The 15,473-nt window shown below is 39.5% G+C and overlaps 1 protein-coding gene across 1 annotated transcript in view; it reads left to right on the forward strand.

The window, feature by feature from the left end:
* CCDC175 (coiled-coil domain containing 175) overlaps window positions 1–15,473 on the forward strand; it is a 115,714-nt gene that overhangs the window by 87,431 nt on the left and 12,810 nt on the right. The window contains exons 12-16 of the mRNA XM_006864638.1: window positions 838–973; window positions 1,547–1,678; window positions 5,948–6,086; window positions 11,863–11,942; window positions 12,935–13,087. Coding sequence (XP_006864700.1) covers window positions 838–973; window positions 1,547–1,678; window positions 5,948–6,086; window positions 11,863–11,942; window positions 12,935–13,087 — 640 coding nt within the window. The remainder of the gene's footprint in view (window positions 1–837; window positions 974–1,546; window positions 1,679–5,947; window positions 6,087–11,862; window positions 11,943–12,934; window positions 13,088–15,473) is intronic.

Raw genomic sequence — 15,473 nt, forward strand, 5'->3', positions numbered from 1 at the left:
TAGGTCCAGTTCATCAAGTTGTATCAGATGACACTTTTTTTTCCTCTTCTTTCTTCCTCGGGTTGAGTTCTGTTTATCCTGTCATTGAAGCCAGGTCATGTGGGTATCATCTGCAAGTGTGGGTATTCTTGCGTCTGTCTGCCCTCTTCTTATCAGCTGGTCTCTTCGCTCTCTGCTCTAGTCGTCTGTGGCTGTGTCACTGACTCTGAGCGCATGGGTCCCTTACAATATGCCATTTGATTTCTTGACTGCTGCTTCCATGAGTGTTGATAGTGGGTCCAAACAAAATGAAGTCTTGGAAAACTTCAATCTTTTCTCCATTTGTCATGATGCTATTTATTGGTCAAGTAATGAGAATGCAACCCATACTGAAGGCTGTGGTCTTTGATCTTTATCAGTAAATATTTTAAGTCTTCTTCACTTTCAGCAAGCAAGGTGTATCATCTGCATATCTCAGATTGTTAAGAATTTTCCTCCAATCCTGATTCCACGTTCTTCGTCATATAATCTAGTTTCTCAGATTAAGTGTTCTGTGTACAGATTGAATAAATATGGTGAGAGAATACAACCCTGGCACACACCTTTCCTGATTTTAATCCACTCAGTGTCCCCTTGTTCTGTTCCTCATGAGCACAATTTAAGTGTTCTGGAAAACTTATTCTCTACAATGTTATCCATAGCTTGTCATGATTCACACAATCGTAAGCCATTGCAGAGTCAATATAGCACAGGTAAACATCTATGTTCCATAGTAGACTTCTTTTACTTTGAATTCTTTCATCTTTTGGATTAACTGCTATTTCAATATAATCATAATTCTTGTTTTCTATTCCCTAGTATTATAACTCAGTGGAAAATAGCCTGTCTACTAAAAAAGCATATGCGTTGGAAGACCATGACAAAGGCTGAAATTCAAGAACTTAGGCATAAAATTGAGACTGCACAACATAGGAAAGTTGAATTATATGAAGAGGTAAAGAGAACTCAAGGGCATTCGGAACCAGTCCCCTACACTGCATTAAAGTAAATTCTCCTTCAATTTGTAATTAAACCTTATCTAATTAAGGGGCATTTTCTTTTCTGCTGACTTTCTAGTTAGGGTGAATTACGTAATTTTCTTAAGACATGCATCAATTTGTTGTATATTAACTATGGGGATTTAGCAAGTGAAGTATCAAGTCTCTTCAGAAAACACTTTTGAAGTATGCAACCGAATACAAATTTGAGGTTAGCCTCTAGGGAAAATATCTCCCAAAATCTGAAACCAAACATCATGCAATCACCTTCTATATATATACCCTCTGCCTCTCCTACACTCCCCACTCTTTCATTTCTCATGCTATATTTATAAATATACTTTGATTTTTTTAAAAAATCTAATCTTAGGAGAAAAAACAAAATCCCTCTCAGTAGCTACTGAGAGATAATATGATCTGAATTCAGAGACATGTCACAAGCAAAGGGACATTAATTTACCTAGTTGCTTGAATATAAAAGGTAGAACTCTATAAAGAAATAATAATTCCTCATTTTTTTTTCCAATTAGACCAGCTCTAGAGAAAAAGAGATCAATGAATTTGTGGGACAGATTGAAAAACTTACAGAAGAATTAAAACAAGAGGAGGAAGAATTTATTTACAAAGAAAAACTGCTAATTGAAGAGATAAGCATCTATGAGGTAAGCTTTATTTTACATCTAGAAATACTTTTAGATGATTATATGAAGTGGAGGGGAATAACTGATCTTTGATGCTATTCTAATCAGTTAAATGTAAAATGAGATCTACTGGTACAAGCAAGGCTATATCTGATCTTTCTGTGTACCTAATATTTTGTTGTTGTTAAATGCCATCAAGTCGATTCCATCCATAACGACCCTGTATAGGGTTTCCAAGGAGCGACTGGTGAGCTTGAACCTCCGACCTTGCAATTCAAATGACTGACTTTTCAGTCTGGTGCATTAACCCACAATGCCACACCAGGACTTCTGTGTGCCTAATAGAAAGCCCCCAAATCCATTGCTGTCATCGACTTGATTCTAACTCACAGGGGACCTGACAGAACAGAGGAGAACAGTTCCATAGAGTTTCCAAGGCTGTAATCATTTTGGAGAGGAGCCCTGACAGTGGTTAAGTGCTCTGCTGCTAACCAAAAGGTTGGTGATTTGAACTCAGAAGATGCTCTGCAAGAGAGAAGTATTGCAGTCTGCTTCCAGAAGGGAAGAGAGCGCTCCCATTGCCGCTGCAGGAGCAGGACCCAGAAGTGGCATATACTGCTGCTTCTGATCATAAACTCATTGGATACACCTAGCTTCAAAGGAGGCTGAGAAATGACTCTCTAGTTGGCTCAGCTAAAACTCCTGAGTCCTAATATCAAAGAAATGGAGAGTGGGTATTGAATGTCAGCAGGCTGTCTCTGCCTTAGTCACTATTTTAAACACATTCTGATTTTTTAAAAAGATATCCAACTATTTCCTTAAAACTTGAGAAATTAGCAGATATCATCATGTGTTACTTTAGGTAGCTTTAAACTACTTATTGTGACATTATCAAATTATTCCTTCCTCCTCCCCGTTTCTTATTTGCACCTGTATTACATTGAACTTGTGTATATCTGTTTTGAGTCCTTCTGTTTTTTTCCAGAAAATTCAATCAACCAAAGGCAAGTCTCTCAAATATGTTTTAGGGCTGCATAAGTGGTAACATTAATAAGGTTATAGCACTAGACTTATAAAGAGAGCTAAGGAGCTCTGGTAGCTTAGTGGTTACGAGTCAGGCTGCGAAACCTCAAGGTCAGCAGTTCAAAACTACCAGCTGTTGCGCGGGAGAAAGATAAGGCTTTCTGTTCCCATAAAGATTGACAGCCTCAGAAACCCTGTACAGGGTTGCTATGAGTCAGAACCGACTCCACAGCACATAACAACAACAACATACAGAGAGCTGAAAGGATCTATGGAGAGCCAACTGAACCTAGTCTCCTTACTTAGAGATTGTTAGACAGTCAGGGAAGGAGCCATGACTGTAAAGTGGGTTCAAGTTGAGCTGCTAATCACAATTCAGCAATTTGAAGCTATAAGCTTTTCTGTAGGAACAAGATGAGGCTTTCTGCTGTCATAAAGATTTACAGCCTTAGAAACCCTATAACAGGGTTACTATGAGTCAGAACCAACTCCAAGACACATAACCACCACCACCACAGAGTCAGTAGGGCACCCAACAAATATTTATTAACCACTTAGTATATGCCAGATGGGGTTCCTGGTTATGTGCTTGGCTATTAACCAAGAGGTTGGCAGATTGAATCTATACATAAGTGTCTCAGAAGAAAGTCCTGAAAATCTACTGCTGGAAAATCAGCCATCGAAAACCCTGTAGAGCACAGTTCAACTCCAACACACAGAGAGTTGGATATTCTTGTTTGTTTAATATGCCCGTCCTGGTGGGGTGCTGTAGAAACAGCACTGGACTGCGAACCATAAGGATGGCAGTTCAAACCTACCAGATGCTCCTTGGAAACTATATACAGAGTCGCTATGAGTGGAAACCAACTGGACAACACTTAACAACAACAGCATCTTGGGATAGAAAGAGAACAACACTGAAAATAGAAATACCTTATGAACCAGCAATTCCTCTACTTGGTATTTACCCACAAGAAAAAAGAGCCACAATCCGAGAAGATATATGCACACCAATGTTCATAACAGCACTATTTACAATAGCAAAAAGATTGAGGCAGCCAAAGTGCCCATCAGCTGAAGAATGGATAAACAAACTGTGGTACACACACACACAATGGAATACTATGCTACCTTGGAGAAGAACAAGGAAGCTACAAGCTACCACATAACATGGGTGAACCTTGAGGACATTATGTTGAGTGAAATTAGTCAGTCACAAAAAGAGAAATACTGCATAGGACCACTACTGTAAAAGACTAAGAAAAAGAACCCATATTAAAGGGGGGTAAGGAGGATTCTTTGTTGATTGCTGGGATGTTGGGGGTGGGTGAGGGGAGGGAGGGGAAGGTGGAACACAGGACAGGGATTAGACCTGAACCTCCGACACTTTTCAGTCTGGTGCATTAACCCACATTTGCAGTTGGGGTGTTGGGGAGGGGGCAGTATACAAGAACGGAGAGGGGAATGGAAGAACAAAGCAGATGTGAGAACAATTAGGCAGGTCTGAATGGGCTAAGTGGGACAGAGGTAAATAATGATGTTTCCAAAAACCTTGGAACAACAGGACTCTGGGATACAGAGATTGAGACATGGTTGGAATAGAGAAAAAGGGGGAATAATGTTAAGATGCTTGGCTGTCTTTTGAATCTTGGTTTTCCTTGCATTATATTATAAAATAGACACTGGAGGGGGAGAGAAAGTAATAGCCAGAAACATCACCATAGAAAGCTTGTAAGTCCATCTTCTTCCTATAACTGACTGGAATACCTAAAATGGGGCTACAATGTGCCCAGTGAAGGAGGCTTCCTGTGGAGCATCTGCAATACATAAGACTATAGGTGGAAGCCTGAACCACATCCAGATCTCCAGAGATGGGAAATTCCCACTTGAAAGGATGAGCAGACCAGCCTGGAGCAGATAGAAGAACAGAAGATACTTCTTGAAAGAAAGACCTACAGGAAAAATATAAAACAACATAGGCAGACCGACTGTTAGTACAAGAACAAGCAAGTTGCTTGCCCAGGAAACATCAAGACAAGTGGTCGGGTCCCCTCAGAGAAAAACCCCTTCCAAGGGAATACACGCTCTGATTGGTGACCATGCTCGTCATCGATAAGGGGAAGTGAGGGAAAAACAGCAATGAAATGGCAAGCTAAGCCCTACAGTGTTCAATAGACTTCTGTGAACCCGGGTGAAGACCTGGTTGGCCAGCAGTGTGGCTAAACCTGGTGACTCGGGCCCAGAGTCAGTGACATAGCCATAGAGGACTAGAGTGGAGAGTGAAGCGTCCAGATGATAAGAGAGGGCATATGCACAAGAACACCCACACTTGCAGAGAATACCCACTTGACCTGGCTTCAATGACTGGATGATCAGAGCTCAACCAGAAGAAGAAAGAGGAAAGAAAATTAATCTGATACAATTTGATGAACTTGGGTTACACCAGTTGAAGCACTAGCTCAAAAGAGGAAACAAGTCCACACACAGAGTATACAGGGATGGGCAACTTGGACATTGGCTACCCAAAATGGGGATGGGGGGCTACAAAGGCAAGAAGTGACTGGCTTACAAGCTTTCAAGAGGGAACCTAGACCCAAAGGCCTGGAGGAAGGTAGAATCTCCAGTGAGTAGTATCCAATCTGTCTAAGCGGGGCTGATGAAATGAAATGCAGATGGGTCTCTTGTGATATAATAGTGAATAATTGTTATCAGGACTGATTGTGAGGGTTGGAAATGTAAAGGTAAACATTTTATAGCAAGGAGGGGAGTGATTAACTTTCCAGTCTAGGAGCGGAGGTCCCTAGTACCATCAAGGGAGAAGAGCAGAGAGCTGGACCTTACCCAGAGAAGCAGTGATGCCCGAGATGGAGGCAGAGATGATGACATGGAGCAATGGAGCAGCTGAGGAGTTTAGATCCAGAGAGGGAAAGGGACTGAGTGCTGAAGATGGGGTGGGGGGGAGGGGGCAGGCTTGCAGGGTATACCCTTTGGTTGGTTGATGATGCATGGAGGTGATTGTAACCATGGCAACGAGACAATATACGATAGAATGAATGTAAAACTAATGTTCTCCCATGTAAACTATCACATAATTCATAGTAAAACATTAAAAAAGAAACAAAACAGAGGGAATAGAAGCAAATACAGTTGAATGATGATGCATGGAGGATTGTAAAAAAAAAAAATGAAAGAGAACAACACAGAGAAAAGTCTTTTCCTCCAACAGCTTGCATTCTTCTCTAAGAATTCATTTTATTTTCTTCAAAGGATCAATTTGTTAAAGAAGTGAAAAGTAACAAAGAAAAAGAAGAAGAGCTAGTTGAATGCCTTCCACAACTTCAAGTGGCAGAGGAAATGTATAGGGAAAAGTTAAAAAGGCTTGAAGAGCTTGTGAATATTCTTGCAGGTACATTCAATGCATTTGATAATTGCCCTCAGTCCCAGGTGAGGATTTTACCATTGTCTTCTGATACAAAGCTAAGCATCAGTCTATTAGCCAATGGTGAGATTCATCTGACTTTCCCCATGACCCTGTTACTCTTTATTCTCTAAGGTTTCCCTCTTCTATTAATTTTGTCTCCTCCACACCACAACCTTATTATTGCTGTTGCCAACTTTTTTTCTTTTCTCTTTTGCTGTCTGTTTAAAATTGAGAGTTAGTGTTAACTACTTTATCTTATGGAGTCCTGGTGTGGCGCTGTGGGTTCATTGCCAGACTGCAAAGCTGTTTGAAATGCAACGTTTGTGGTTCAAGCTCACCAGCTGCTCCTTGGAAACCCTATACAGGGCCGCTATGGGTCAGAACTGACTTGACAGCACTTAACAACAACAACAACTTTAACTTAGTTCTCACCATGCTGGGTAAAGGTAGAACCAACGCTATCTGCTACCATATGAAGATTTTTTTTTTTTTTCTTAAGCATGTGTTTGCTAATTGTATCTCATGTCCAATTATGATTTTAGCCATTTATTAGGTAGCTATTCCTTGGATTTGTTTTCATTAACCTACCTTTAGGGCAGAGATACGTAAAAGCTTGTCTCAAATCTGGGAGCTTAGCAAAGGAGGTGAAATGTCTCTGAAATCTTACATATTTTGCATTCTATTACATAGCATCTCATCTGTCAGTTTGTGTACTGTGGTGGTTGTGTGTTGCTGGAAGCTGTGCTAACAGTAATTTAAATACCAGAAGGATATCTCATGGTGACAGTTTTCAGTGGAACTTCCAAACTAGGAAGAAGGAGAAGTAGACCCCTTTCATAAGGTTAACTACTAAAAACCCTATGGTTAGCAGAGGAACATCAACTGATATAGTGCCAGATGATAAACCAAGGGGCCAAGGTTAGAAGAACCTCCTCAAAGGAGAGTTGGTCTTAATGATGTGGATGGCACAAAGCTTTTGGGATTTTCATTTGCTTCTCAAAATGAGGAGAAACAGCTGTAAACATTCATTAATAATCAGAACATGAAATGTATGAAATACGAATTTAGGAAAATTGGAAGTCATCAAAAATGAAAAAGAACACATCAAGATCAATATGCTAAGCATTCGTGATCTGAAATGGACTGTATTGGCCATTTTGAATTGGACAATCATGATTTACTATGCCAAGAATGACACACTGAAAAGGAATGGCATCACATTCAACATCACAAAGAGTATTTCAAGTTCTATACAATACTGTCTGTGATAGGATAATAGCAATGTGCCTACAAAGAAGACCAGTTAATACCACTATTATTCAAACTTACACACCAACTACTAAAGCCAATGATGAAAATTGGAAGAAATCTACCAATTTCTTCACTCTGAAATTGATCAAACATGCAACCAAGATGTGTTGATAATTACTGGTGATTGGAATGTGAAAGTTGAAAATAAAGAAGAATCAGTAGTTGGAAAACATGACCTTGGTGATGATAGAAAAGATGCTGGAAAAGATCACATGATAGAATTTTGCAAGACCAGTGACTTACTCATTGCAAATACCTTTTTCAACAACATAAATGGTGACCATACATATGGACCACACTGGAGGAGATACACAGTAATCAAATTGACTACATTTGTGGGAGGAAACAATGGAGAAGCTCAATATCATCAGCCAAAACAAGGTCAGGGGCTGACTGTGGGACAGACCATCAATTACCCATATTCAAGTTCAGGCTGTAGCTGAAGAATATTAAAGCAAGTCCACAAGAGCCAAAAAAATGACATTAAGAATATCCCACCTGAATTTAAAGACCATCTCAAGAACAGGTTTAATGCATTAGTCACTAAGGACCGAAGACAACTGGAATTGTGGAATGACATCAAGAAAATCATATACAAAGGAAGCAAATAGTCATTTAAAAGACAGGAAAGAAAGAAAAGACCTAAATGGATGCCAGAAGAGACTCTGAAACTCTTTGCTCCTGTACACAGGAATTAAAGCTGTGAGTACCCAAGTTAGATCTTGTTGTTAGGTGCTGTTGAGTCTGTTCTGACTCATAGCGGCCCTATGCACAACAGAATGAAGCACTGCACCATCCTACACAACCTCACAATCATTGCTGCACTTGAGCCCATTGCTGCTGCCACTGTGCCAATCCATCTTATTGGGGGTCTCTCTCTTTTTCACTGACTCTAACTATACCAAACATGATGTCCTTCTCCAGGGACTGGTCCGTCCTGATAGATATCCAAAGTATGAGAGACGAAGTTTGGCCATCTTGGCTTCTAAGGAGTATTCTGGTTGTATTTCTTCTAACACAGTTCTGGCAGTCCATGGTAGTATTCTCCAAATGCATCAGTTCGTCTCTGTCTTCCTTATTCACTGTCCAACTTTCACCTGCATATGAGGCTATTCTCTTGAGCTATTTCAAGATATCTTGTGCAGCAGATAAGCCTACGGTAATATGTCGTCGTTTGATTTCTCTACTGATGCTTCCATAAGTGTTGATAGTGGAGCCAAGCAAAATGAAGTCTTTGACAATCTCATTCATATCTCCATTTAACAGATGCTATTGATTGGTCTAGTGGTGAGGATTTTTGTTTTCTTTACACTGAGGTGCAACCCATACTGAAGGTTGTGTTCTTTGATCTTCCATCAGGAAATATTTTGAGTCCTCTTGGCTTTCAGCAAGCAGATGTTAATGAGTCTTCTCCCAATCCTGATGCCAGGTTCTTCTTCATATAATCTAGTTTCTTAGATTATTTGTTCAGCATACAAATTGAATAAGTATGGTGAAAGAATACAACCCTGGCTCACACCTTTCCCAATTTTAAACCAATCTGTTCAAATTACTGCCTCTTGGTCTATCTGCAGCTTCCTCATGAGCACAATGAAGTGTTCTGGAATACTCATTCTCCAAAATGTTGCCCATAGCTTGTCATGATCCCACAAAGTTAAAACCCTTTTCATAGTCAATAAAGCACAAGTAAATGTCTTTCTGGTATTCTCTGCCTCCAGTCATGATCCATTTGACATCAGCAATGACATAGTCCCAAATGAGAGCATCATATAGGAACCCAATATGTTCAAATGTGAAATGCATAAACATTAGAAAGTGAACAGCATTTTCGGCCAAGTATGGTGGATTTTAAAGAATGTAACAATGTTATAAGTGCCTTAGTATTTAGTCTGATTCCTACTCCTCAGTTGATTTTTGGTTTCTTAACAGGATTTCATGTAAACAATTTAGGTTGATTTTTTTTGCTCTTTTACTACTTTTACCCAGATTCCAGATATACATGTACTCACATTCCAGTTTTCTACTTTCCCAATTTTCCTCCTGCCCTGTCTTGTATCAGATGTGGAATGTTAGAAATACTGTGAGCATAAAAGTAAACCATGATAGTAGCGGTGGTGGTATGCCATGGAGTAGGTTCTGATTCATAGCGGCCATGCATAGGGTTTCCAAGGCGGTAAATCTTTAAAGGAGCAGAAAGCCTCATCTTTCTCCTCTGGAACAGCTGGTAGTTTCTAACTGCAGACCTTGAGGTTAGCAGCCCAACTTGTAACCACTACGCTACCAGAGCTCCTTAAAAGTAAGCAATATATCATCAATATTTATGATCACAGCTAAAGAAAAGAGAGATAATGCTAGAGAAATAGAGAAGGAAGAATGTAAGAGCAATGTTCTTCAGAAAGTAGTGAAATATACCCATCAGCAGTTGCATTTATAGTGTACTGTGACCCGACAGGACATAGTAGAACTGCTTCCACAGAGTTTGGTAGGCTCAGTGCATAGAATGAGCAATGTTGTGGCTTTTGATTACACACGATGGACAAAACACAGACATACACTTGACTGCCTCATGAAACTTCATAAAAATGTGTGTAAAAGAACAACAAAAAAGAAATAAATCCGGAAAGAGATTGGCAGAGAAGACAGCAACAGATAGTATATAACATACTTTTGGAAGGTTAAAATTGAACAGAAGGAGTATCAGGAAGGAAATACAATTAATAAAGTCTCTTCATGCACAGAAAAAAACTATAAAAGCAAAAAAATTATTTCTACTGTAAGAAATAAGAAAGAAAGAGATGAGGAGAGAGACTTGGCTTCAACAGGAGGCAGGTTTATTGAGAGTAAACCTGGGAGGGGGCACTCAAAGTCAAGAGAGACCAAGAGCCCACCTGTTCCTTACAGACCGAGGTATTTAAGGCGGTGTGGTCCTGGGTACAGTTCTGGTGAGTTTCCAATGGGCGACATTATGGAGATTTACCTGAACCCTGAAACTACGGGGTGGTGGTGGTGGTGGTGGTGGTGGTGGTGTCTTTATTCGGTGCCACTTGGGGACAGCTGCAATGCCATTTTGTTTGTCAGGCGCAGGGTCCTTCATTCACACAACCTAAAAAGTCTTGGACATTGTAGTCCCTGTTACTGTGAGGCTGAGATAAGAGTTGTTGTTGTTGTTAAGTGCCGTCGAGTCGGTTCCGACCCATAGCGACCCTGTAATGGGGCTAAATATTGGTTGAAATTCTTTATAAAGAGCAGTTAGACCTCCAGGGGAAATCCCGTCTCTGCAGTTGGGTAACTACTCTTCCTCAGAGGGTTCCCAATGTGGATGGCTAAGGGCAAGAGAGAAGTGAGATACTGAGATCCCTCATCCCTTCCACTGCTTTACAATGGAAAATACGGGCAACAGTTGTTATTGCTCTGCCTTCCCTTTTTTCCCAAAGAAGGCAATTGCTGGATTCTTCTTTAAGGAAATACAGTTTCAGAGAAAAACCCCACAGATACTGACATCTGAGGGTTCCCCAACAAAATGGTTACTCCTTTCATGATCACTGCACAAGGAAGTTCACTGGGAACTGAAACCTCCTAGTATTCACTCTTAAATAGGATTGGACAGCCAAAGATCACTAGACATGTAGGAAAAACCCCCTCCGATGTGAAAGGCGGAAACCAAAGCAAACAGAAAAAAGAGAACTTGCGGGAAATATAGACAATTCAAAGAACATAAAGATATTTATCACAGCTGTATTCTTACTGAAATGAAGGTAATTGCATCTATGAAAAAAAAATAGGCACATAAAAAAGATCCAAAGCCAAGAAAAAAGCTCATAAATAAATAAACTCCTAGAAAATAATAATAATTAAAATTTTAATGTAATTAAATGATTATAATTAGAGGAAATTTCTCCAAAAATAGACAAAAATGAGAGAAAGAAATGAAGATACGGAGAAAAGAGTAAGAATATGAAGTCTATTCTGAGATGCTGAGTATCTGATTAATGAAATGGTCATTGTTGTTGTTGTTAAGTACCATCAAGTTGATCCCTACCCATAATGACCCTGTATAGGGTTTCCAAGGAACATCTGGTGAGCTTGACTTCCGACCTTGCAGTTCAAACGGCTTTGCAGTTTGGTGCATTAACCCACAGAACTCCAATGAGGTCATTAGAAGAGAACTAAAAGAAATGGAAAGGAGAAAATCAGAAAGTCAATTAAAATGTGTTAAAATGACAAACCAAGAAACAACCACAAAAGTATATTTTAAGAAGATGGAAGTAAATGACAAAAGAAATCTAAAAGAGTTGAAAAACATTTGCTTCTTAGGGTTCAGACCCCTGACTGCTGATTTTTGTTACAGGTCTTGTATTTGACTTTTAAAACTAGGCTTCTCCCTTACTCTGATAATTTTTTTTAAACTGAAGAATTTTGAGGTTAATCATTTTTCTCTTTTTTTATATAGCACAAAAGCAAGAAGAGGCTTTACTAAGAAACAGCATTGCTCAGTTTACAAGAGATGTTTCAAGATGTGTTCGTCACATGGTAAAGGGTCACTGTGGTTCTTTTTCTTTCTTTGATTAGAATGCTGTTACATACAGACAGTAGCAACTTAGTTATCTGGCACTATTGGAGGCTTTAGGAAATTCACATTAAGTTAACCCTTTTAATACGTGTTGCTGTTGTTGTGTATTATCGAGTCAGTTCCAACTCATATAGGGTTTCCAAGAGCAGTTGGTGGGTTTGAACTGCTGACCCAGTGGCTAGCACAGTTAGCAGCCCAGTGCTTATACTATAGCAAAGATAACTTTTAATATATTGTGGGTGTAGAGAAATTGGAAGGGAAAATTAAATGTATAATATACTTACAGCTTTTCCTAACAAGACACGAATGATAATAATGATTGTACAATAAAGAGCATTTGATCTATAACAGTATGATAGCTGATAACTAAATAGTTCTGTTGAGAATTCTGAAAAATTCTTAAAGCAGTATCTTTCCTTCAAGAAATATTAAATCCTCCCCCCAAAAGAAATATTAAATCCTCCCTTGAAAGTCTTAATTAATTCTCCCATTTCTTCTTGCTTGGGCTAGACAGTTGTTTATATCTCATTCATAGTATATTCTGTTTTATGAAGTTGTCTCAATGCCTGGGGTCCTTCATGCACCTCTTTCCCAGGCACCATGAATTGGTATCCCTGAATCAGTTTTGCTGTTGTTAAGTACCGTCGATTCGGTTCCGATTCATAGTGACCCTGTGTATGGTTTCTGAGGAGTGGCTGGTGGGTTTGACCCACCAAGCTTGCGGTCCAAACAGACCTTGCTGTCAAGTACATTATCCTGCAGCACCATACCACCTTTGGAGTTTAATAAAAATTAAAATGATAATTTTGGAAGAAGATGCCCATAACCTCTACTAGATGCTTCAGGAATGAATTAGAAGACCTCTCTAAATATGGTCCAGGCAATGGACACTTGCTCATTGGTGCTTTGTTTGTTGAACTCTGAGATAATTCTGGATTTTATGTCTGAGCAGGATAACGTGAAGCAAGAAGCAAGCTATTTCCGAGAACAAGAAAGCATGAAACTCAAAGATCATTTTGAAATTCTAAAGAACTTAGAAAAAGAAATCTATGTACATGACCAAAAAACAGAACTTTTGCTCATGGAAAATAGAAGATTAAAAGCAGTAAGTTCAACAGCATCGCACTTCACAAATTGGTTATGATTTAATCTTCTAGGCCTATGTTGTTGTTGTTGTTGTTAAGTGCCGTTGAGTCAGTTCCGACCCATAGTGACCCGGTACAGGGTTTCCGAGGGTGTAAATCTTCACGGGAGTAGAAAGCCTCATCTTTCTCCCGCGGAGCAGCTGGTAGTTTCGAACCGCTGACCTTAAGGTTCACAGCCTGATTCGTAACCACTACGCTACCAGAGCTCCTATAGTAATTATGAAAGAAAAGGAAAGAGTAGCTCTTAACATTTTTGATGGGACATAAAGTACATCCAATTCATAAATGTACAGTTCAATGAATGTACCTGTGTAATGAACTCACAGGTTAATAATTGGGTATCCTATGGTATAGACTGGTTTTGTGTCAAAGCCCCCACTCTCATGCATTGGGGGCTGGTGAGGAGCAGGACTATCTATCCATTGGCAGTTTGTTATTGTTCTTAGATACTATGGAGTCCATTCAGTTTCTTATAGTGGAGGGCCTAGGTCTTCCTTTCTAGAATCAGAAATGAAAGAGTAGACATTACTGCTAACCAGACAGAAAAATAAAAGAAAATAAAGGAATACAGATCCTGTGCCACATAATATCTACTAGAGCAACCACCAACTGCATATATGTTCATGCTTCCAAAAGGTTACAGTAGTTCAGAAATTCCAGTCTGGAGAATGAGATATAGAGGACAGACCTACTTTGCTAAGTACTATAGCTCCTGTCTGTGTCTCACTAGTTCTCCAGTGGTCAGCATCTGTGACCGTGGGCCACAACAATAGCCCAAGAGGCAGCAGATTTAAAAAAAATATGAAAGTAATCAGCAGTGTCAAATGCAGCAAACTGACTGTGGTTCAGTGAACTATTTGATGCCTCTTCTAGCTATAGTCTTCAAGTGGTTGTGATGCTCAAGTGCTATTTGAATCTGTTCTGACTTATATTGACCCTGTTAAGGAGTTCCAAGGAGCTGCTAGTGGGTTTGAATCACCAACTTTGCAGTTAGCAGTCCAGTGCTTATCCTACAGCACCACAACTGAACTCCCTTGAGTGGTAAACAGAATTCTTGTGATTGTAAAAACTTGAAACTCTAACCTTGGTATAAAATGAACCATCTCATGGAGGCAGAGATGAGGACAGGGAGAGATGGAGTGTCTGGGGACGCTAGACTCAAGGAGGGAGAGGGGCTGTGTGCTGGTGGCTCGGGGGCAGGCTTGCAGGGTATGCCTTTTGGTTGTTAGAATGGTTATATATTCCTGAGTACTTCAGTATAAATAAACAACAACAACAACAACAACAACCCAGAGGGAATGGAAGCAAATGCTTTTGAATGATGATGCATGGAAGGGATTGTAATGTTTCTTGCTATGTCATGTAAACACACAGAACTTCACTTAAAGCTCTTTTGAACTAAGCAAATTATTTTTCAAGCATGAGGAACTGCTTAGTAAAATGAGGGGATTTTGCCAACAATTGTTAAATAAGAGTGACAGTTACCAATGTTACCTTTGGGCCAAGCACAAGTGCCCCACTTCCTCTCCCATTTCAGACTCTCATCAAACTTGGGGTAGGGGAGGGAGTCACCAGAAAAAAGACGCTGATGTGGCGCTGTGGGCTATTGCTCTGGACTGCAAAGCCAATTTGAACCACAAGGTCGACCAACTCAACAGCACTTAACAACAAGAATGGTGTGTGGTAAACAATTCCTTGGATCATGTCAGCATTGACTGAATGAGGCAGACTTATATACATTCTGGTTTGTATATAAGCCTAATATAAAGACATACAAATGTACAAAAATTACTTTTTTTTCCCTAGAAACTTGCATAAACGATTCCCTTTTAGTACAAATTGAAGTATTAGTATATCAAAATGAAAGTGTCATTTACTGAGAACATATCTGAGGACAGTGAATTTACTAGAGATATTTGCTAATGGACAGGCTTTGAAATTTCATTTTGAAGAGTTTTTTAAAGCCTTTTAGTTAGAATAATTATAGATTTGCAAAACAAAATGTACAGGGAGATTTGATGTAGTCTTTGCCCACTTTTTCCTAATGGTAGCATTTTATGTACAATATTAAAAAATTAGCATTGGTACAATCCACAGAGTTTACTCAGATTTCACATTTATGTGTGTGTATCTATTATATAGCAACACTTATGAAGCAGCAGTCAAGATATCAGACAACATATTGTATTAGGCAGATCTGCTGCACAAGACCTCTTTAAAGTGTTCAAGAACAAAGTTGTCAGTATGAAGACTAAGGTGTGCCTGACCTAAGCCGTAGTAATTTCAATAACCTCATATGAATATGAATGTTGGACAGTGAATAAGGAATACCAGAGAACAATCTAT

This window comes from Chrysochloris asiatica, unplaced genomic scaffold, assembly GCF_000296735.1.
Source record: "Chrysochloris asiatica unplaced genomic scaffold, ChrAsi1.0 scaffold00067, whole genome shotgun sequence".
In the NCBI taxonomy this organism is placed as follows: Eukaryota; Metazoa; Chordata; class Mammalia; order Afrosoricida; family Chrysochloridae; genus Chrysochloris; species Chrysochloris asiatica.